We start from the raw sequence: 25,277 nt of genomic DNA on the forward strand, positions 1-25,277 counted from the left end.
TATGTTAAAACAAAGTGTATACTTAAATAATTACAGTATAATCTGGTTCCCAAACCTTCTGATTACTCTTTAATTTAAAAAAATACATGTCTATCTCAGTAAATTACTACTTAAAGTACAGAAATACAAAGTACAGCCTAAACTTGATATTACTATGTACTCAAATCACTGTATCATCTCTTCCATGAAAGGAATGTGACAATAATTTGGATTTGGAAATTCATTCTATTTTGGGAGCTGTTTCTGAAAACCATCTGCAACCAAAGTAAACAATATTTTAATGGGGAATTACTGAGCTGGCTGAATACATTGTGATGCAATAAAAAGTTTTCTAAAATGTTTCAAACCATAGTTTGAAGCTGCATTTGAATAAAAGTTAGCTATTAAGGGGGAAAAAAGACACAAAAAATTTTTTAGTCTTAAATGTACTTTCAATGTATATAACCATTGTAAATGTTAATATGAGTATTGTAAAAATAATTACTTAAACAAAAAAACCATATTTAAATTTTGAGCTGCATATTTTTATATGTTCTTAGAGTTTGGTGTAGTAATCCAGTTTTCTGGAGCCATTTTTTGGCCTTTGACTACTACTTCTAGCAACACTTTTCAAGAGTTAAAAGTAAAGTGTTGAGGTGCCCACGAGGACTGTTATTCAATTACCCTGACCAGCTTTAGGCAGGAGATACAAAACATAACCAAAAAAGCCACTTTTATGACAGTATTTGCAGATCAGTCCTACATATTCCACACTTGTAAGATCTGGAATGCTTGGAGCTTAAATTTATTTTTATTTCTAGATTGCTTTTTACTGAAAGAATGCAACAAAGGGAGCTGCCAAGAAAATACAATTATTCCCCCAAATAGCTCAATGAACTATGGCAGGCAGGTATTTGTACTTCATATTTTAAATTTATATTGTAGTCTAAATACCAGTCACCTCAAATATTAAGTGAATTATTTTAAATGAATTTTATTAGAAAATAGGGCATGGCATAAATGGTTGCTTCTTAAAAAATCACCAGCCTAGGTGTGTTTAGAAATTAAAGTGAGAAGTGTTTTCTTTAAACCTTTTAGTCACTAACAGAATAGTCTGTGTTTTTGAGACTGATTTTATTTATTTTTTTTGAGATTGATTTTTAACTCTATAGTTTCTCTAAACTTCTGTCAGGTGAAAATTAGCATTTGCCATCAAATACACCAGTAATTTAAGAAATATTCTCCAAAACTAGTAGCATTCGAAATATAAATTTTTTTTTATAACTTACTAAATATTTATTTTTATAACTTACTTTGTTTTAATCTGGCCTCTAATCTTATTTTACTGGTCTGAGAAAAGCTTTTATTGAATTTCACAAGTGATTCTTACACATTTTTCATGTAATTGTTTTCAAAAGTATATTAAAACTATAAATGGGATTATTGTAAATGCATTTAGTTCATCTTTAAAAAAGCAAAATTATAAACTAGGGTATTATGCATGGTTTCTGAAGGAGAAAATATAGTGTGACAGCAGTGGGTAAATATAGGAAGTAGGAAGAAATTGGGGTCTTGTGAATAAAGAGTTAAAAATATGTGGATCAGCCTTTGGAAAAACTTTTAGTGTTCATCCCCCAAATCCTACCAAAAAAAAAAAAAAAAAAAAATCATCCTGCCCATGATTTCATACTATTTTCAGAGAAAGGTGCTTTCGTGCTATTATGAATTTCTATCAGAGTCACAGGGTCTGAAATAGAATTACATGAAAAGATATCAGGGCATGTCAGGAGCCCAGTATTGAATAAAAACAAGTAGAGTTCTTTTAGATTTTTGGCACCTTTGGAGTGAATTAAACCCACATAGTTCATGAGAAAAATCTTAAGTTTCCTCAAAGAATTTTAATTCTAATAGGATATTGGGGTATCATGTAACTAACCTATGGATCAGTTTGAAGACAGGAAAATACTAAAATACTTTAAAAAGATAGCTAAGTTCCACTAATAAAAATTACTTTGATTTGCCTGTTTAATTGTCAATGTGTTGACAATGTGATAATGTGTCAGGTGTTTTATGTGGTGGATCATTTTAGTTCATCATAAAGTGATGTTTCTTTTTGGTCAGCCATGTGGGCCTTTCTTACCATTTTGTGTTCTCTAGAGTCAAATTTCATTTTAGGATTGCTCACAATTCTCTAATAAAGATATGGCCCACCATACAAAAGCCTCCCATTTCCTGAATGTCATATCTATTCACAATCCCATTTTCCTATTTCATTTATCATAGCACAGTGGAATTCTTATGTCTATTTGGCTACAACCATTACCTCTCTTTTCAGCTACTCCTAAGGTGTCCTTTTCTCTTATTTCTGGAAATGATTTTCCTGCCCAAATGAATTATCCTCCACTTTGTCCCTATTGAACTCAATTTGATTTACATCTTCCCACTTCACCAATTTGTCAAGACATTTTGAATTTAAATCCTATTCTACAGTAAGAAAGTCAGTCCACCCAAGTAGATGTCATCAGCACAAACAGACTTTGTATTTATTCAAGTGACTGATAAAAAACAGTCTGTTTCATGCCTGGAAGACTTCAATTTGAATTATCTATTCTCAGTTAATTTAAAAATACTGGTAACTACACTGCAATAAATTTATTACCACAAAAGGAAAATGTGATACAAATAAAATAATTATTTACTTTATTTCTGGAATGCTCTCTACATATCATGCTAGATTAAGTTAAAATAATTGAATCTAATTTTTGTCAGTCTAATCATTATAAAGCAAATGAAATCAATTAACTGAAGAGTTTTTGGAAATTTTTACTGATTGTTTTTCTGTATTTGTTTCTGATTGAAGCAGGAAAAGGAGGCTGGCAATGTTTCCAAGCATTTCTGCTTAGAATATGAAACAAATGAAAAACAATGTGATAAAGTTATGAGTAGAACATGGGCATCGCGTGCATGTGCAACCATGCATGATGCAAAACACATTACGTTAATGGCATCCTTGACTTCTTACATTAGTCCCATTAGGACTGAACACTCTGATTAGCTTGTTTAACTTCTATTTCACATCAGAGACTCTGCATACTATAAAACCACTGTTGGATTAACTTACATATATCAGACATAATTTTAAAAATGTATGGCTATTTTATTTTCCTCACTGTGGTAAATGATATTATTTAATAATAGTGTCCTACTTTTATCTGTGGCTTCATAAAACACACACAAAAAAATCCATTCACTAGATTCTTCAAATTAGAGAAACAGCTTAATATATGCACATTCTTAGGTGCCCTTTCATTACACAAGGATTGGATTTTTTTTCCTGCTGTAATAAAAAATTAGAAATAAAAACTGTAAATAACTCACTAATTATAATCATCTGGATTTGCACAAGAGCAGATAGATTTGAGACTTGGTTATGTATTGAAATTGAAATCTATAAAAATCAAGGAAATTACAGTGGGGAGACCAGTTATTTACAAAGGATCATTTATTAAACACATTTGAAAAACAAAATACAAAGATTGTTGTTCTGCATGAATACATCACATATGAAAAAATAATGTGTTTTTACTGAATTTCATTTGAAGATATTCAGAATTTTATTTTCTATCAACTTGAGGAATCAGTTTTGCTTTGCACCTTGTCTAACACTGTTGCCAATCAGGAAGAGACATTTCCTTGTTAATTAAATCATATTCACACAGCTAATACTTTATAGAAATAAAATAAGACAATGTCTGCCATACAAAGCTCTTTCTGCAAGGTAACTGATTTGCCTATGATCCTATTTTTTTCTTAAGCTATAAGATAGGAAGAATTCAGGAGCTAGGTAAGTTTTATAATAATGTATTAGCAGCAGTTGATAGTAAATGCAACATAAGATTTGTTTTGTCTGTGGTACAAGAATATGCCCTATCAGACTCTACTGTATTTTTCTCTACTTGAACACAAGTAAGCACATACTGATTGTCTCTGGGATGATAAAATGTATAAAAAGGACAAGAAGCTGGCTCTGGTTGTCATTGTGAATGCCTATTTTATCAGCTAATATGAATGCATTGCTAAATTAGTGAAGACAGGAAAATGACTTAAAGGTAATATATACAGAGTTAAAATACACTTTTTATCCATTTGAGTGATTTCAGGCACTGTGGCTATTCAGGATAAAATGTTTTGTGGTTTATTCTTGATAGCAATTTAATTTTCAGTGCAAGCAAAAGCAAATACCTGCCCACTGTAATACACATGACCTCACACATCTGGAATGTTCAATGCAAGTTCATCTTCAGTATCTTCACTCTGGAGGCATCTTGAATAAAAACGTTTCATAGTTTGGTCTTGATAGCAATTTAATTTTCAGTGCGAGCAAAAACAAATACATACCTGCTCACTGCCATACACACGACCAAACAGATCTGGAATACTCAAAGCAAGTTCACCTTCTCCATCTTCACTGTGGAAGCTTTTTAATAAGCGGCACTTAGTGTAAACCCTCTATAAATCATGGAAAACAGATTCGAGATGCCTGGATTTAATAATATTAAACATCACTGCCATAGTCATCTCTCTGTGTAAACGATGTTTGGGTAAGGCTTGCCATCACAACATTTCTTTCCTGAGAATGGAGTTGGTCCTCTGTGTATGTATCATAAGTGCGCATGCTCTGAGCTGTGGTCACTGTCGTGACTGTCTTCGTTTGCTAGAGAGTCCCCTGTTTGCTGGAGGGTGGCTGCGCCAATTCCAGACAGCTCTGATGGGAGAAGTGTTCCCTTTTTCACATTCACCAGTTCCTTTTCCCGAGCCGCAGCTCCTTGCTGTCCACCCTTCACCCTCTTCCACTTCATCCGCCTGTTTTGGAACCAGACTTTCACCTTCAGCAAAGAAAGGGAAAAAACAAACAAACAAAACAAAAAATAATTAAAATGACTTTTTTTTTCTCCTTAGTGTCATCAGTGAAAAGTAGTTCCTCCAAGGCTTATAAAAAGACACTATGAAGCAGTGAATAGAAAAACAAATCCACATTGAATTAAATCAGGTTGCATGTTCATGATAATGTTTTTTTTTTTGTTTTTTGTTTTTTGTTTTTGAGACAGAGTCTTGCTGTGTTGCCCAGGCTGAAGTGCAGTGGTGCGATCTCAGTTCACTGCAACATCCCAGGTACAAGTGATTCTCCTGCCTCAGCCTCCCGAGTAGCTGGGACTATTGGCATGTACTGCCACACTCAGCTTTTTTTTTTTTTTTTTTTTTTTTTTTTAAGTAGAGTACGAGTTTCATCATGTTGGCCAGGATGGTCTTGATCTCCTGATCTCATGATCCACCCACCTCAGTCTTCCAAAGTGCTGGTATTACACAACAGAGCCACCATGCCTGACCAATAATTTTTCAACTTTCAAAAGGTGCAAACTACTAAATCTTGTGTTTTACAGCATACAGTGTAAAATATGGAAATAGACAAAAACTTAGGTCACTCAAAGTACTTGGGTCTATATAGAGTTTCCATGAATTGGAGCTAGCATAATATTGGTCTTGGTCAAAGCCTCCTCACTCCTAAGTTCTTTGATTTGACGTTTAGCTGTCATTTCCTGAACCAATATAAAACATGCTCAGGGAGCTACTGATTAAGCTGTATCCGAAAGGCCATTCTCTACCATTAGAAATTACTGCTGCTTGGTTTTCTGTTTCTGTGTTAGTTTGTGGAGAATAATGGTTTTCAACTTTATCCACGTCCCTGCAAAGGACATGAACTCATCCTTTTTTATGCTGCAAAGTATTCCATGGCGTATATGTGCCACATTTTCTTTATCCAGCCCATGTTCTCACTCATAAGTGGGAGATGAACAATGAGAACACATGGACACAGGGAGGGGAGTATCACACATTGGGCTTGTTGGGGGTTGGGGGGCTGGAGAGGGATGGCATTAGGAGAAATACCTAATGAAGATGACAGGTTGATAGGTGCAGTTAACCACCATGGCACGTGTATACCTATGTAACAAACCTGCAAGTTCTTCACATGTATCCCAGAACTTAAAGTATAATATTTTTTTAAAAAGTCAAAAAAAAAAAAAAAAAAAAAAAAGCAACTACTGCTGTTATCACAAAACTATTTGACCATTCCATTTCACACTGAGCCTTTCTTTTTTTGAACTAGTCTTCTTTTCGGCCTTAATTCTTTTATGTTACTTTGCAAATATTTGATCTAATGATTTCTTAAAATATGGTCACAGTAATAAAATTCTCAACATTTGTTAAATGCTAACACCAAGATTATATACTGCATCATTCACATCAGCTTTGTACAGGTATTTTCCTTTTAAAAGCTTTGCTCAATTTGCTTAACACATTATATATATATATATATATATATATATATATATATATATATATGACAACCAACAGACATTAAAGGTCTATCTATTATCAGAACTAGAATATTACTGGAATTATTCCATCTTTTTTAGGAGGAAATCTGTTTCTTTCACATTGCACTTCTCATGATTATAGCTTCTAGTAAGCTAAGTGTTTTACAATGTATTTCTCTGTCTATGCCACCTAAAAGTATCACAAGCCTGAGTTTTGGGTATCATCTCCAAGTCTGTCTTTAAAAAGAAAACAAACTTTTTTCATAACACATGACATTAAAAATATACTCTTTAATTTTATTTGTTTGTTAGGTTTATCGGAATAGAATGTTCTTAAGTGTAGGCTTTTTGCCATATCTATGTTGATTCAAGAGACAGTATTTATTCGTTTTTTATCACTGTATAATATTCCAAATTCTGTCAACAAAGCACCATTTTTCCATTCTACTGTCCATGAATATTTGAATTCTTTTTTTCTGTATGTAATGCTGCTATAGACATTCTTGCATTTATGTTCTGATAAGCATATGATGGGAACTTCCCTGGAGACTGCAGTTACATGGCTGCCACTATCTATCTTCTTTCAATGAATGCTGTTTGTTTTTTTCTTAGAGTATCTTTTGATAATCAGAAACTCTTAATGTTAATATGTTTAGATTTATCTATTGTTTCTTTTATGACTAGTGTTTTTGTGTTTCCTTTTAAAAAAAATTCTCTTTTTTTGAGACCACTCAGATATTCTGCTGTGTCTTCTAAGAGTTTTAAAGGTTGCCTCTTCCAACACAGTGGAACCCTGTGTCTACAAATAAATAAATAAAATAGAATAAAATTAGCTGGGTGGGATGGCAAAGTGCCTGTAGTCCCAGCTATTTGGGAGGCTGAGGTGGGAGGATTGCTCGAGCCCAGGAGGTTGAGGTTGCCATGAGTAGTGGTTATACCACTGCACTCCAGCCTGGGAAAAAACAGTGAGATCCTATCTCAAAAAGAAAATATGTTTGCCTTTCATATTGAAAGTAGTTAATCCATGAAGTACTGATTTTGGTATATAGTCTGAAGAACAGGCTTAAAATGACTTTATTTTAAATGGATAACACATTGTCCCAGGTCCATTTATTAAATAACCCACCTTTTTTTTCAGTGACCACTGTTTCATCTCTGTTCATTAATCAAGTTTCCATATATGCATAGCTTTATTGCTGTATTCTGCTTTGTTTCTTGAACAATTTTTCTATAGTTATGATAAAACCACATTATCTTATTAATTATAATTTTATAATAAGCCTTTATATCTGCTAGGGATCGTTGTGTTTTATTCTTCTACGTTAGAAATATTTTGAATATTCTCTATTTTCATTTTAGAAATAATCTCAATTTCTGTAAATAGTGCTATAGAGAAAGTGAAGAAAAATATATTAAATTTCCAAAGATATAATTACAGCACTGATCTTCAAATCACAATGCTTCATCAGCGTGCTTTCACAGTGAAATATTTAAACTGAGATATTTCACTACTTCGGATTTTTCTTGGTCTCACTTTGAGCCGTAGTTGAATTCATGTATCATATAATACACAGACATATATTAATCAATTTGACAATAAAAAATAATAAAAAATAGTACTAAAAAGATTCACTAAAAAGTAGTTGATGGGTGTTCACATATTATTACTACTTACTAACCAAAAGGATCAGTAATTACCTTTTATTATATACCTACTTAGGAATAGACAGCTATACTATTGGTACTGTTTATACAATATTCTAATACAGTTTCCCAGAGATTGTTACCATCAGTCTTATGTTATAGATAAGAAAGTTGAGGTAAAGGTTAAGAGACTTACCTAAGATTACATAGAAGAAAAACTGTGGTGCCAGGATTTAAATCTAAGGGCTGGGGTTTGTTTGGTTCCAGATTCTGGGTTTTTTTTTTTTTTCTTTTTTTGATTGCTGTAATATTTCATACTCCTATTTTTAAAGCATTAAGAATAAAAAAATAAAGCACATAGAGTATGTGAACTCCATTCATATTAGTACTATCATTCAGGTAATTTTCCCACTTGATATAATTAGGTTTGTAAATATAACACTATTTTCCTGTACTGTAATTTAGGTAATTATACTACTGAGTTTAATTACCTTTGCAAGCTTGACATTGCATTTTGCATTAGATCTATTTCACGTGAGTTGGGTTCTGCTCTTGGCTTCACTTTTCCATTTTGTGTGAATTTGAGAAAATTACATTTTACCTCAATTTTTGTATTTCTAATATTGGAATCATGAGCCTTTTCAAGATTCCCTATAGGGATATTTTCTCATGGACAATTCCAGATAGAAGAAATACATATGCCATGATCATCATCATTATTACCAAGAACTGAAACATTCAGTCTAAATGATCTTGGCAGAAAAAGAGGCGAAATATACTTTTTAAAACCTACATGTATTTCCTTTTCTAGGAGAAGGGTATAGTAATTCTGTAATATCAGTATAAAACCTGTTATGGGTAATTCTAAATAAGAGAACTCTAAATGTAAAGAATATGGTATTGATTTTAGATATATTATAGCCTATTTTTGTGTTGCTATGTCTATTATATAAAATTTTACCATTTCAGTTTTTAAAATAGACTGATGAAAGACTGCATAGTTAATTGCCAGTAGTAGCTACATGTATATACATATGAATAGATACATACATATATGAATATGCATTTAATTGTATAGAGTAACTCTAATACCTTATGTATTATTTTCTTTCAAGGCTAGATTATATATCTGACACTGAAATTCCGTCATCTTAGTAAAGGACAAGAAATAGCAACAAATACATAATAGTCATATCTTTTAGAAAAAAGAAGGAAAAGTATAGAACTCTAAAAGTCAATATGTTTAGATTTATTTTCAAATATACTATAAAATATTGGGGTGAAGTAAAATAAACGGAGAAAGATTTTTGGAAAAACACAGTTTTCTATTAGTATCATAGTATTAGCAACCCCCGCAACAAAATCTACAAAATTAATTCCAGATTATAAATCAATATTGTCATTAATGTAAGACAGTAGTCCATTTATTAATAAGAGATTTCACAGTATAACTTAGTATCACTTTATAACCCAGCTTTATTGACTGGAACGAAAAAAACTTTTTCTTTCAGTTTTTGTGTTTAAAGACGGCTAAATTATAGTTATCCAAATGCCTAAAATTTTATTTATAAAAAAGTATTCAAATTATTTTTATTAAAATGTATGAGCATATTTTATATAATAAGATTTATAAACTACATAGGGTACAAGAATGCTCACATTTCCTTGGTGACTTTGGATCTCTATTTATTCATTCATTCATGCATTTAAAAATATTACCAAATGTCCAGCAACCTGTACTATGTTAGATCAAGATGGGAGGTGTTGAAGCATTAATAAAACACGGTCCCCACCCTTAACATATTCACAGTTAAGAAAATGGAGGAAATTTAAATTAAACTTATTTGGCTGTCACATTACAGCCTTGACTGTGTAAGTTCACAATAACAGTCTTCTTAGATTTCACAATATATCACAAGGCAAAATAAATGAAATTTGAATCTGTATTGTCACACAATTTCTTAAGGTGTCCCGAGGCAAATAGGCTGATGGAAAGTTAAATCTATATAATGCCATAACTCCTATTTATATAATACCATAAATGTCTGTGTTTTGAAGAAACAACCATAACACCAAACATCTGGATGAAAACTAAAAATTTCAGTGACATACTCAGATGCCTCTAAACTTCTGGGTTTTGCAGATTTAATATTCCAACTGTTGCCATTTTTACCTGGGCATTTGCAATACTGTAGACATTGTCTAACAAATATTTATTTACATCTTTGAGATGTGAAAACATGCAAACAATAATTGTATAAATAAAAATTTCAGATTTAATCGAATCTCTAGTGATTAAAATTGGTCATGGCAGTGTATCTAGTAAATTCAAAGACCTATTCAAGTAATTCAATGACAAAGCAGCTGAACTTCTGATTTATTAGTATTAGAATTAGAACCAAGAATGCTTAAAAGTAAAAGTAAAAAATGGGGAAAGTAAAACTTTTTTACTCTTCCTGAATAGACAGATTTATATCTGATTAAAAGAAGGAATTCTTCAGCTATTTCCAAAAGCCTTTTGGCACCACTAATTGACTCTGTTGTTTCTACCAGATTTAAAGGGTGTTTGTGTGTGTTGGGGAGGCTGTGGAGGGTTAGGACATATTTCATAACTAAAGGCTGAAGTCCTGTTTACAGGGCTGCCTCTCACCTTTATCCTCTAATTTAGCACATTGGGAATCATTTTCCCACCTCTGTAATTTTTAGTTCTGAAGCCTCTTCTTTTTCTCTTTCCAAGTCTTGTGAATCAGGTTCATTAATGTAATTATAACATTTATGATTACATACTTCATATGTTTTTAAATCAAACTGAATACACATTACCTATAGACAGCCATGGACAAATAACATCTCGAACAAGGATTAACCCTTTCTTGGGGCAACGGATGAAATTCCCCATGACAGATTTAAATCTCACAGGCACAATTACAAGCCAACCTGATGATCTCATTCATCTTTCCAAAAATGAACCAAAAGCAACCATTCACATGATGAGGCAAAGTGGTTATCTGATTGATTTATTTTAACTCAGCCTTTTAGAAAAGTCACAGTAATAGTAAACCACTGCTCTTTCTCTCATACCTGGTAAAATTCAACTCAAATGGTTTCTTTCACTACATTTACAGTGAAAAGTCACTACTCTTAATCCTATTTTTATAAAACATAAAAAATAGACATGGCTTTTAGTTATTTTAAGTAAAATATTGTTAAGTATATCAGGAATAAAAGACTAGATCATATTGAATGAAAAAATTAAAACCAAATGAGGCACTTTTCTTCTTTATTGTGTTATAAAATTACTGAATAGCCAACTTGAAGACATGGAATTTGTACATTCTGAGCCGCTACTTCATATTTATCTTGTTCAAGCTACTGAGACCAACAAGAATGATGGTCTTTGATCTCAATATCTTGCCCAATCTCTTGGCTGATGTTTAACAGCAATTAGCAACATAATACCATCAATATCTTAGCTAACAGCTTCTAAGTATAACCTACCGAATATATTTAGCTGAAACAAAGGAACTTACCCTTTTTATAAACAAAGAGCAGTAGAATATTGAAATTTCACTGTGATTTAATTTAAATTTACACTCTGATTGTAAATATTAATATTTTGATAATTTCTGATTAAGTTCTTTATCAGAATATATGTGAGCCTTTACTGCCCTGGTTATTTCATTTATTAGATTTAGAGACTATCACCTAAGATCCAAGTTTATTATATGAATTTATAAAGACAAGCATTACTTCTGAGTGAGTATATGCTGATGCACAAAACGTCAATAATTTTAATAACTTCAAAACCTTCAACAATTTAAAAGCATACATTCAGCATAAAAAATTGGAAGTGATAAAAGGGATTTGAGGTTCAAAGTCTATTCTAAATTAAATGTATCTCTGACTTTTTCATGAGGAGACATGGAAATATGAAGAATAATTGGTACAAACGCTTTTATACTCCAAGTCTCTAGAAATTGTCAGTTGTCTTAGGCTTGGATTTATTATATTATAGATGTCACAGAACATATGTATATACTCTTCTATATACATATGAAGATGATAGAAAATTTTCTTAAAATTGAAAATGCCAACACAAAACTTACACCAGCTTCTCCAAATATCCAGAAGCTTCTCGGTTTTAGAATTATTTTTAATAACATGAAAAGAACTTATGGATGCAAGAATAGTGTTGAAAAGGAATGAATGGAGTGATACTTCATAACAGAAGTTTTTTTCTTTAGCAGTACACTCTAAGTGATGATCCTGTGATGTAATGCATTATATGTTTCAGAACATTATTGTCAATTTGTTAATTAAATATAAATTGATATTTTTGCTTCCCTATTGAGGAAATTACGAAACAAAATGTGGCAAATTCTTAGACTGCTGGGAAGAATTATCTTTATCCTTTCATTACACCAGTTTGATGAACGTTTACAGCAAGAATCATGGAGCAAATTTCACTAAAATTTCTAAAATAGAGACTCATTTTTTGTGTGTGTCTGGGTGTGTGTGTGTGTGTGTGTGTACATATGCAAATACATATACACATATACACAGAATATATGTGTGTGTGTATACGTATAGATATCTAGATACACAGATACATCTTCATACATCTAAGTATATATATGTCTACCTATCTACATCAAAAGAAAGATAGCATTTTAAAAGAAAACAGATTATATATTCTCAAGGCCAGTTCAATAAAGGTATGGTTTATTTTTCTTTAGTTTTCAAAATATTATTTAAAATTTAAATATTTACATTTATTAGGGATCAGCTACTTATTTCCCAGTCTTTTACCTTATACAGGTAATATTTCTGAAAATGAAGTTTAGGTTAAAATATTGTTTGCACTGAATAGATCTTGCTTTATTATTCATCTTTCTTAAGTTACTTTTCATGTATCATAAGCTTTTTCTTGTGGAAGCTAAAGTAGTTTTGAGCCTGGCTTTTGGAGCTTACCAAATACTGTCAATATGCATTTCTTTATTTAAACAAAAGTATTCTCAGGAATGCCTCTTTTCATTTAATATTAAAATTCCCTCTTATAACCCATCATCAACTCTTTTACCCTATACTATTCCCATTTTTCCAGTTGTAGTTAAATTATATTTAATAGTTGTCATATTGTGAATTAAGCAAATAAAACATCTTACTGTTTCTCTAGATGACTGCTATATACTGCTGCAAAGAAATGAAGAAATATTCTAAAATCACTGGCTACATAGGTAGACTTGAATTAACTTGAATAGACAATAAATCTAGTCATGGAGACTTAATTAGCTAAGTAACTAAGTGTATAAGTTTGTAGAAATAAAACTCTGAAGCAGAGAGATTGTGTAAAATAGCTGAGCAAAAGACAAAACCACTCTATTTCTCCTTCATAGTCATCAGAAAAAGGATAGCTATTTTAAAAACATTTGGCATTGGGCCATTTGATGATTTATGAGTAAAAAACAAAATATAATCCCTCTCATTTCCACTAATGGAGTATGATCTAGCTAGGTGGGATTTTCCATTTATCATGGCAGAAGTATCATTAATTCGGTCTGTTTATTCCAGTAATCTTAACTAGTTTACAAGTCTGCAACATTGCACCTTGGATTAGCTCTGTGAAAAAGATTTTTTGAAGTGAAAGGATCTCCCATTCTTTCTGTATTTGGCAGCCTTAACGCTATAAAAATGTCCCTTTTACCCCTTCTTTTATATGCTCCGCAGCTGCTTTCTCTCCTCTTCCCATTGTGAGATATTAAAAATCTGGTGGGGGTTTCCTCCAAGTTTATCCGGATGAAGAAAAAAAGCCAGAATAAGCTTGTCCAACTTAAAAATACCTTGAAACTGCAGTGTCTTTAGACTGAGTTCTCTGCAAAACATTTGGGATAACCCTGACAATTGAAGATTATTAGCTGTAGATCTTGAAGGGTTTACGAGAATATGTTGTAAACTAGAAGCTATAAGTTAGAAGCTGGAAGATTTACTGGAGTGATCTGTAACTGTTCAACAAAACAACATTGTATAATAAAAATATTTGAAGCTCTGCTTCTTTCTAGGTTCTGCATTTTTATTTAATGTAAAATAATATGCTTTAACACTTGTGTTCTAACATGGAATTACTTTCAGAATGAGCCTCTTTTTTTTCTTATTCTTTGGCCAGATGAAGTTCAAAGAGAATTACAGACTACCCTGACATTTCATTATGGGAGATACAAATGTAAACATCTTTGTGTGATTCCGTGACTATTCTTCAGAACAGAATTTGGAAATTCAAGTCCTGAGTGATATTTAAGGATTTAACATATCTTACTTTTTGCTAAAAGCAAATATAATTATTACTCTAAATCTTCATGACACATATGTAACCCACCATAAAATTTGTGTTAGATATACTGATCGTTGATATAAGTAAGGTAGGGATAGCCACAAATAACATCAGTTATAGACATGCATATTTTACAGGCAATCATGTACAATTTCAACATGACAATATGTCAAAAGACTAGTTCTGATTATCAAGTAAGTTTTCATGTAGGAGAAAATCATTTCTCAAAAACAATTCTGTTATAGATCTAGAAAACAATATTTGTTTTCCCCCATTTGCATGATATATATAAGTCCTGTCTCTGCATTTGAATCTCAAAAGACCTTGACAATGTTAAGAAAACTATTTTATATTCAAAGATTCCATTAAAGCTAAGGAAAATATGGAACAATATGAGGTTAGATGTAATATTCCTTGGTGTATATGCTTATTGTATTGAATCTCAGGTTATTTTAAAATTTGAAAAAAATAAGTCTTAAATAATGGATATGAAAAGACAGCATACCTATAATTAGATATTTTACACGTGGCAATCATAGGGAAGGATGTTGTTTAAGATTATATAGGGTCAAGAAATAGATTACGTAGATAAACAGAGTATTTATAGATTAATAAAAAAATCAAAGTAATGGAATAGCTGTACTATGGTCCAAATATTCGACTCCTCCAAATTCTTATGTTAAAATTCTAACCCTCAAGATGATGGCATCGGAAATGGGGCCTTTAAAATGAGATTAGGTCATAAGAACAGATCTATCATTACTCATATTAGAGCCCTTATTAAAGAGGTTTCAGAGAGCTACCTAGTTTCTTCAGCCATGTTAAGGCAGAGTGAGAAGATGGAAGCCTATGAGGAAGTGTCTGCTCACCAGACACTGAATCTGCTGATGCCTGATATTGAACTTCCCATCCTCCAGAACCATGAGAAATAAATGTGTGTTGTTTATAAGCCACCCAGGGTATGGTATTTTGTTAGAGCAGCCCCAATAGACTAAGATAAGCTGGACTGCAAGTTAGAGAAGGTGGATTTTAAAGTGTTTTATATGTAATTCCATCAATAACTTTAAAAGCCCAACCTCCAAAAATAAATAAATAAATAAAAGAACTGAAAATATTTCACTGGGATCAGAGCCCTGGCATTTGAAAGAATATGCCATCTGACCTTCAAGAACAGCAAAGTTGATGACTGACATCATACTACATTTTTCTGATAAATTCAACATAGTAAAATTCAGCCCAAAATACAAACATAATTCAATTTAGATACATAATTTAAGTATGTGATTTTTTTTTTTTTCTGATACAGAGTTTGCTGTCACCCAAGCTGGAGTACAGTCAGGCAATCTCAGCTCACTGCACTTCTGCCTCCTGGGTTCAAGTTTTTCTCCTGCCTCAGCCTCCCGTGTGGCTGGGATTACAGGGACCTGCCACCACACCTGGCTCATTTTTGTATTTTTAGTAGAGACAGAGTTTCACCATGTTGGACATGGTGAAAGCCAGTTTTTAACTTTTGACCTCAAGTGACCCACCTGCTTTGGCTTCCCAAAGTGCTGGGATTAACAGGTGTGAGCCACCGCTGCCAGCCTGATTCTTAATTTAGGATATTTTGTGCACAGATTAATTTAAGAAACTTAAGATAATATGTGTGCACAGAAATGTTGGAATGAAATGGTGCAACCAGAAACATTATCCAATACAATTATATCATCCCTCTCCTGTGACATTCTACACTCATAACAATTGTGAATATTTGTTTGATTTTTACCTTTTCTGTGAATTCTAACAAGTATTTATCTAGCATATCTTAAGAAGATTTTATTTCCAGCACTTAACTCAACAAATATTTGTGTTACAAAAGGATTAATTTAACATGCTTTGCAGAGCAAAGGTTTTTCCCACCTAGGTGATAATTCGGTTTTACAGTTTATGCTAAAAATTATTTCATATCCATTATGATATATAAATCTAAGTAGAAGAAAGAGCTGGTCATTTTAATTTCCATTTTGTGCCTTAGGGAGATTGTCACTTACTTAAAAACACACAAATCCACTTGACAAATCTTGGATCTTTATTCAGGTTTTTTTCATAACAATAAAATTATTTTTGACTAACCCATGGAGGCCCTCTAAAGACTTAGTTTTGATTAGAAATTTAAATTCTGCATGTACACATCTTTTTGCATTCACTTGCAAATAGAAATTTATGAAATAATAATATCTTGTGCACAATAACAAATTTTCAATTCAGTGAACTGAATTCTCTCTCATGTTCTTTGTAATTTTTCTCCCATGATGCTGTGGTTAGATTATTTCAGGAACAACTTCCAGTGAAGTGGTCCTGTCCTGCACTGACACTGAGTTAAGTCATGCGGCTTGTTTTGGACAATGGGACATTAGTAAATATGATGTAAGGGGCCTGAAAAGCCCTTGCTCATTGAAGTTTTCCCATTCGGTGCTCCCAGGAATATTTCTTTCACCATTGGAAGGATCCCAAACTAGCCTATAAGAAGATGAAACCATATGCAAAAGAGACTAGCTGTCCTAGCTGGGGCCCAGCCATCTCTTAGTCATCCCATCAGCTAATGGGAGTTGCATGAGGGTTCTATGTGGGGCCAGTAGTACTACTGTCCAACTAAGCCCAGTCAAAATCTTTAACCTACATAATCTAGAGCAAATAAAACTTTGGTTATTATTTGAAGCCATTAAGATTTGGAGTGGTTTGTTACACAGCAAAGGGTAACTGACACAAAATTTTAAAAGAATCTTTCAAAAAACATTAAAACAGTATGTATAGGTATATATATAATTCTTGCATGTAATTCTTATCAAGCTTATCAAGTGAATTAGAAAGGAGAAATATCCAAGACATCTTCAAAATTTTCAAACCAGATTTATAAAACTGCTTCTAAAAGGAAATGATTCTTAGACAAAAGTGAAACTTTTGCTTCATGGTCAAATAATGACAGATAACCACAGACTGTCCTCAAATTAGCAAGTAAGGAATACTGTTTTTCCTTGTGGCTGAGAGCACAGTACTGCATCCTGCCATTTCTATAGATTGGAAGCAAATCCTAGTTTCCTAGTTCCTTCATGCACTATATAAAACAAGATTCCATTTCCTAGGTTCACCATCTCTATATAAGAACATTAGTGTGTAATTCTCCTTCCACACACACCTTTTTAGTTTCCTGTTCTCTGTTAAAAATAATAATAAAATAGAGGTCTGATGACGTAGAATTTTGTATCCTGCTTTCCAGCATGCCAAATGTTGAACACTTATAGATGGAATTTTGTATGTGAAGTTTAAGGGAAGGAAAATGTTGTGCTCTGTAACATAGGTACTAGTCATAATATTTAATAAAATATAAACTGCCAATAAATAAAACCACATAAAAAGTGTTCCTCTGCATATTTCTACTACCCATAAATAACCTGCCAAAGCTAAAATGTAAAAATTAACAGAAAGAAAGCAGATTATTTAAGAAATTGAATAAAATAACTTGCTCTCCTAAGACATGCATTCATTTGTCCACACCCTGTTGATATTTCTTTAGTTCCAGTGGGATCCTGGAGGAGGTACACACAGTGAAAGAGGAAATGAGACTCTAGCCCTAAGAGTGCCAATCATAACTGCACTGTCCATAAAGATGTTTGCATTTGCCTTTCAGGAATGTTTTTTTAAAGATTAGCAACTGTTAGCCAGCAGTAGGCTAGATTCTTCTCAGTCAAACCAGAATACATAAAAGGAGTCCACTGGGAGCACTATTAGAGCAAATCATTTGCCATTCAAAAAAATGTAAGAAAGGGACCTAAAAAGCAATTAATTAGGTCTTATTAATTGGGGTCCAAAAACATCAAAACTTTCAAAGTATTCTCTGAGTGGGTAGCCGAATTTTGAATTACTGAGACCAATACAGTTTCAAAAACATTTTGGATAAAGGGGCAGAAATAGTTACCAACAATCTATGTGTCCTTGCCTTTCATCATTTCCCAGCCATCCTGCACCTAAGCTGCACCATTTTACTAGTCAAGACACTGGTGTGTAAATAGAAGTGACATGGGTAATTTACAGGTGAAAACATTTAAGGGTCACTACATAAACTTCCAATACTTTCTTATTTCCTGTGGTTACCATGGACACCACATGTTGAGATGCAAGAGAGTCAGAATGGGTCTGTGAGTGATTATTTGGAATGCTGAACATGTAGAGTTTGTATGGAGGGTGAGTAAGTAATGAATATCTTAGTGTTATGCCATTGAGATTTGAGAGTTAATGTGTTACTGCAATGTAACATATCCCATGCTGAGCAATACAGAAAACTAATCTGGGGTTACCAACTTTCTAATATGCCAAATAAGATTTTAAATTATAAGCACACACAATTCCTCATTGTATGTCATCATTATGTAAAAGAGATAATATTTTAAAACCAAAAAATACAGAAGGATCATAATCAGGAGGATTCTTTCTTAAACTCAAAAAGTATGGTTTTCTTCTAAATATCATATTATTTTTAATTTTTTCATTTTGCTGGCAAAGTTTTATCATAGAATAGTATACCTGTCTTCCAAATGGTATTCAAGAATTCCGGATTAGGTATTTCAAAAATGGTGTAGAAGACTGTGGACCCAAAACAATTAAAAAAGATCATATAATGACAATGTCCAGCTTTACCTGTCTTTCAGTGAGATCCAGATTCACTGCTATCTCATACCGCCTCAGCCTGGTCAGATAATTATGATGGGCAAATTCTGCTTCAAGTTCTCTGATTTGCTCTTTGGTAAATGCTGTCCTTTCTTTCCTGGGTTTGCTGTTGACTTCCGACTTGTAGTTTCCTTCCTGGGAATCTGAAATAAAAGGAAAACAGAATTGGTAACAACTCATTTATTCAAACACATGCAATCATATCATTCACAGTTACTGAGTTACTACTTGTCCAGGAACTGTGCCAGACATGGAATAAACAGAGACAAAAGACAGTAAGACTGATGGCAGCTCAACAGGGGGAGATATGCTTCTTATTTTTTTCTTCTGCCATCAGGTAACTCACAGCTTAATTGGGAAAGCATGTAATTTTCTTCTTATAAGATATTAACAAAACTTTTAACTGCTTGTAATATGATATTAATATACACGAAAACCTCTCTAGAAAACAATTTTAGACACGAAGTTTTGTTTCATAAGTTGTTGAACACACGTACTTGAGGTCTAACTAAGATTGAACAGAGTAATCCTTTAAAAAGTGGCATCTCAGTATATGAGTATTTGAACAATTCAAACGTTTAGCAACTGGACCATAAAAAATTTTATGCTCTGACTGAGCATATATAAAAGTATGTGTGTACTTATTGGCCTTTTTATCTGTATTTAAGTAAAATTCTTGAGGGCAACAGCAATGTTCTTTTATTTTATATAATACTTAGTCCAACATGGAATCTATAAATAAAATTGTGTTCATATGACTTAAACTATGAACAGAGTTTTAAAATATGTTTTTCATTATATATAAGATAAACATAAGATGTACAATGTAACATCAGTGATTCACAACATCAGATCTTATAATGCAATGTAAAATACCAATAATAATTTTGAGCATATCATTCCATTTTTCCTCATAAGGGTTCAAGACATAATTAACTTATAGCATTTCTTTTATCCTCATAGTATCCCTGAAATGGGGGTTAGAAAACATTCTTAATATACTAAAAACCGAATGTGTATCAATAGTAAAAACACATACACATACACACAAACATACACACTCCAAGTACAAAGTAATCATACCCAGCTCTAATAAATTATGGCAAATTTATCCTCATTGAAATATCAACATAATCAAGATAAGGGAGCACATTAATGCTCTCCTGAAAATTATTTCTGGTATCTAGTTATTTTTACACATGTACAGACAAGCTGTGATATCTTAACAAAGTGTAAATACAATTAACTTTTCTAATAGCCCAAATGATAGAAAATTGATGTAGAAAGATGACCACTAACCAAAGGTTTCAAAGAGTGACATATTAATTATTTTTTTAATTGACAAATGTAAGATGGCATGGCTTATAAAGGATCTTTCTATATATTATGGTTTTTCATGCAATAATGCTGAAATATGCTAAGAAGTACAAAATGAATTTTTTAGTGTTCGTTTTCTTTCTATCTGCCTGAGGGATGTTTAACTGAACTAAAGAGGATCCTACATAATGGAAAGTCACTAGACATGGCACTTTAATGTAAACACTTTTGTTTTGATTCTTAGCAGAATCTAAGTGAGCCAGTTGTAAAGTTTTCTAGATCTAGTAGCAGCAGCAGCAGCAATAGGTTTCCATAAACTTGGCAAACTGACAATTATCCTCTGAAGGATCACAGATTGTTTCACTGGCTGGTGCACTGGCACTATCTAAAATTATTCACTCACTGACCCCATTTCTGGGCTGTCACTTATCCCTGTATCAACTAGCTTCTAACCTTAGCAGGGCATGTGGGGCTTTTATCCAGCACAAAAGTAGTTTGTGACATGTCATGCACAGGTTGACAGGCCCACTGGGGTGAGGTGAGTGACATAAGAGATGATTTGTGTGCTCTCAGGTAGGCCATGCTTACACAGTGCCAACTTACAAAGTGAAAACTACAGTCTATCATCCACTTGCCTCTAGCTGCAGATTTGCCAACATTCACATTGGTGGAGCATTTAGCTATTCTGACATTGTGTGAACAACATTTTCAAATGATTGATTTTTAAAAAACTTTTCTGTGGGCTGTTCTTGCAGTCTGCAAACTCAGTCACAGTACAGAATATTCAGATAACAAGACCCTCTCTTAAGCATCCATGTTCTCAGGTGAATTGAAAGAAATTTTGCCAGTGTGGATCCCCACTTTGCCTAAAATATGTGGCTGATTATTCTTTATGTGGAGACCATGCTCTTTTCCTTTCTGTCAAGTAACTCTGGAAACTGACAGTAAAACATTTTTTTCTCATGAGCAATTCAATTTGAATGATTCATGGTTAGCATATTCCCTTATGTAAGCATGAATGAACAAATTCAAATTGAGGAAAGCCTATTGACTTCTATTTATTTGAGTATCTTTGAAAGTGATCTTCTTTAACTTTGCAATCTTCAAAAGTACTTCATAAATACCACAAAGTCACACGAACAGAAACACAAAATATGGGCCAATGGTCAGAAGAACACTCACACGTAATGGATCTATATACATACCCGTTGTAACTAGAAATATACAACAGGAGGTTTATACAGCCAGTGTCTAAATTTAAACAAAAATCTGGCTGTAATTCAATATTTAAATCCATAAATTATTTACTGAATGCCTGAACAGCAAACTAAAAATTGCTCACAAAGTGAAATCCAATGACTAAAATAAAGTTGTGCACACTCATATTTATGAAAAGCACAGAAGGAACCATTAAATTATAATTAAATTACATTAAATTAGATGACAGAGAGTGGATGAGTGCTTCTTGATATCACTTCCTATGACAGAGAACATTCACATAGTTGAGGAGACACCAGTGTTGATTAATCCAGCCACTACTTTTACCCTTGTACATATGATTCTTTTGTGGTTTCCATCACAACTCTCATGCTCTTTTATGAAAACATGCTTCTTAGAATTGCATTTCTGGATTTGTATTTCCTACAATCTTAGGCGTTTTTGAAATTTTTTTTACTTCTTTCTTTACAGTTTCCAAAGCCTATCACTTGCTGACCCTAAGACCTCTACTGCCATCACCTAACAGGGCTTTCTTTCGTAGAAAGTGGGTGGAAGGTTTGTGCCATGCATTTGATAATCTTCGCATCAGTTTCCATCTGTTTCCCAGCTGTTTTAGGTGAGGCAAAACTCCCTCCCTTGTCTTCAACCTCCCATATCCTATGCCAAATGGTAGGTTTTGAGGGCAGAATCTGGATACTGCCTTCCTTTCTTCCCTACAACCACAAACAAAATGTCACCTTCTGTACGGTATATTCCAATGTAAAATACTACAGTTGTTGTTTTTCGTTTCAGATACTTTAATGCACCTGTGGGTCCATTTACACACTCTCTCACCACTTCGAGGAAATGCTGACTTATGTGATCAGGTATGGTTGTCAGTCCCAGGTCTCTAACCTTTTGCTCCCTGGGACGACGCTAATGGAAGAGGTCTGCAGTACTTCCGTGGAGGATAAAAACTGCCCTTCAAGGATCATTTCTGTCTAGCATTTAGAACTTCTCCACATGTGACTTTTTATTTCCCCTAGTGCAAGAGAACGCCAAAAGATAATAATGTTTTATTGAAGACAAGTAACGGGAGGGCTTGGTCTGTTCACTAGTGGCGCAGAGTGCCATTTAGTAAAAGAGAAATAAAAGAATGATTGAGCATATTTTTAGCTACTCTGGGTAAAAGTATTAGCTCGTTTAAATGAAGAACATAATTTACCTATGTCTGTAAAATATCAAAATGGAATGCAATGTCTATATAGCTTGGACTAATGTAAATTCTTATTTCATATCCTGAAGAAAAATTAATACTAAGCCTCAGCATATTGATGTAACTTTTGTATCAGTGTTTTGTAAACTATTCAAAATGAGAGATATTCTGTTATTTATTAACAAAACTGCATAAGCCTGTAGTTATGGAAAGCGAATAATTTTTATGGAGGCAGAAAAATTTGTGAAATCATCCTATTGGTGCTAGTAATCTTCACATTTAAAGGGGAAATTGCCTTCTTTATGGGTATTCATCCAACTTGCTACTCAGGCTTATTAATGAATAGGTATTTCAGCTTCTCAGTGTTTCTTCCTTTTTCAAAGTAAATAACCTTCTCTGGGAGTTTTTAAATCCTCTTGCCAATCCACTCTCCAGATTTGAGAACCACAGTCATAGTGACCTACTATGATTCAGGAATGTGCCTATTATACAGGAAGGTGAGTGAGGAGTTAAAAACAGAATCGAAAACCACTGTTAGATCTAGAATAGGATAGCACAGAAAACATCTGTTATTTCTTGTACCTCTTTGATAGCTATAATAATACTTTCTGTTATAAAGCAAACCCAAATTTCACATGCCCAAAAAGGAATTTCCATAAATTTGTAATTATTATTGTAATAGTTGTCTTCAAAATGCAAAAAAAAGAAATCATTGTGCCTGCTGAGCAGTGATTATCAACTGGTAGATGTACTCTTTTTCACTATCTGTCCGCTCTGCTCCACATTTTGATTATTCATGCAATTGTCTCATATGCTTTCAGGGAGGAAATAAATCAAATAAATTCCAATTTAGTAAAATTGAAGATAGATCACTTTTTATTATATTTGTGTAGCTGATTATATGTTTGAACAAGTAATGTATAGAGGATATACTATTTATTTCTGTTAAAGGAATTTAAGTTCATATTAAGTGGTCTATATTGAAAGAGTAATTGTATAGCTAAAAATTTTATGTAACAATCCTTCAATTTAAGTTTACAGACTTGACTTCTTCTCCTTATATTTATTTAGGCTTGTGTTTACACCACTAATTTTTAAAATGAGATCAACCAAAATTTTATGCACACAATTGCATCAGTATTTAGCAATAGCTACTTACATAAGAAAATATTGCAATTGCTAACTCATAAAACAATTTTTGCTGTACAAAGCAATGATATATAAAATAAAAGTATGAAGATTTGAACTGCTTTATAAAAATATAATGTTATTTTAATATAAAAAATAATTTTAATTTTTGGAAATCTGATCATACATTTATCATAGGCTATGAAATTTTACCAAGAAGAAAAGAGCAAGTTAAGCCAAGGTTAAATATGTTTGTGTGTGTGTGTGTTTGTGTACAGTGTGTTTGTAGGGGGGTGTATGTAGAGACAGAGAGAGAAACAGAGCAGAAAATAGCACAAGATTTTCCTAAAATGGTAGAAATTTAGTAACTTAGAATCAATATGTATAAGAAAAATTTGCAAACACATATCTCAGAATTTATATAAAAATAAAATACTTAGGTCTCTAAAGTCCTCCACGCCTTAGATGTAGGTGCCTCCTTGAAGTAGGTAATAATATTTCCTTGGTATTGCATTATATTCCTGGAATAAACTGGCAAGTATTAGAAAAAAGTCTTTCTTTTTGCTTCCTCCTCTCTTCTCCACAGAAATTTTGGCCATTTTAAAATAGGTACCTAGTACATAACTCATTTTAATTCCTTACTTTTTGTGCCCATCAATATATGATTTCAGTTTTACCTTACAGCCTGTTTAGTGGAGACGCTTAATTTTAAATGATGAGATTTTAACGTGTCATTTAGTTTTATTTTATCCTTCTTTTTCTATAATTTATTATTATGCGATTATTCCTTATAATAAGAAGAGGTCAACCCAATGGTTCTTCCTCCATGATCTAAGCATAAAGTCAAAGTCAAGAAGAACTAAAAATGTTGATGAAATGAATAGCATGATTAATGTACAATTCCAAAAACATTTAACACAAAGTATTTTTGTTAAAAATATTTCTAAAGGCCAGATACACATCAAATAGTAATATAATGGAATTTACTTCAGTCAAATTTGACACAGATTTGATTCTTCTAACTACTAACTTCAAAACACTTAACACAAAAACAAAACCAGCACATGTCTTCTGGGTAAAAATAAACTTTGCAGATTTTGCTGCACATTTCTAGGCTTAGAAAGATGTTACAGAGCCCAGAATTGACTTTATGGCTCTTGTAACATCCAGGGAGAAAACATAAACTAGAGAAAGATCATGGCCATCCACCCAGCAAAACAAGGCACATGTGTCTGAATCTGCCTAATAGCAAAGGACTTCTCAAAGTCATCATTTGAACCTACAGTGGGACTAGAGGTCCTAATTAAGACTGACATAAAACATTTCATACCATTTTCCCTGCTTATATTAGTTTAAAGAGGGCACCCCTTTTGTTGGCGCCCTTCAA

General features: G+C 32.8%; 1 protein-coding gene across 1 annotated transcript in view; it reads right to left on the reverse strand.

Annotated features, from left to right (window-relative positions):
- Positions 1–4,566: 4,566 nt before the first annotated feature.
- The window catches only part of MEOX2 (mesenchyme homeobox 2), an 88,341-nt gene continuing 67,630 nt past the window's right edge, over positions 4,567–25,277 (reverse strand). The window contains exons 4-5 of the mRNA XM_074379556.1: positions 19,003–19,175; positions 4,567–4,865 (exon numbers count right to left, since the gene is read on the reverse strand). Of these exons, the coding sequence (XP_074235657.1) occupies positions 4,641–4,865; positions 19,003–19,175 (398 nt within the window). The 3' untranslated portion in view covers positions 4,567–4,640. The remainder of the gene's footprint in view (positions 4,866–19,002; positions 19,176–25,277) is intronic.

This window comes from Saimiri boliviensis, chromosome 10 (genome assembly GCF_048565385.1).
Source record: "Saimiri boliviensis isolate mSaiBol1 chromosome 10, mSaiBol1.pri, whole genome shotgun sequence".
Classification (NCBI taxonomy): Eukaryota; Metazoa; Chordata; class Mammalia; order Primates; family Cebidae; genus Saimiri; species Saimiri boliviensis.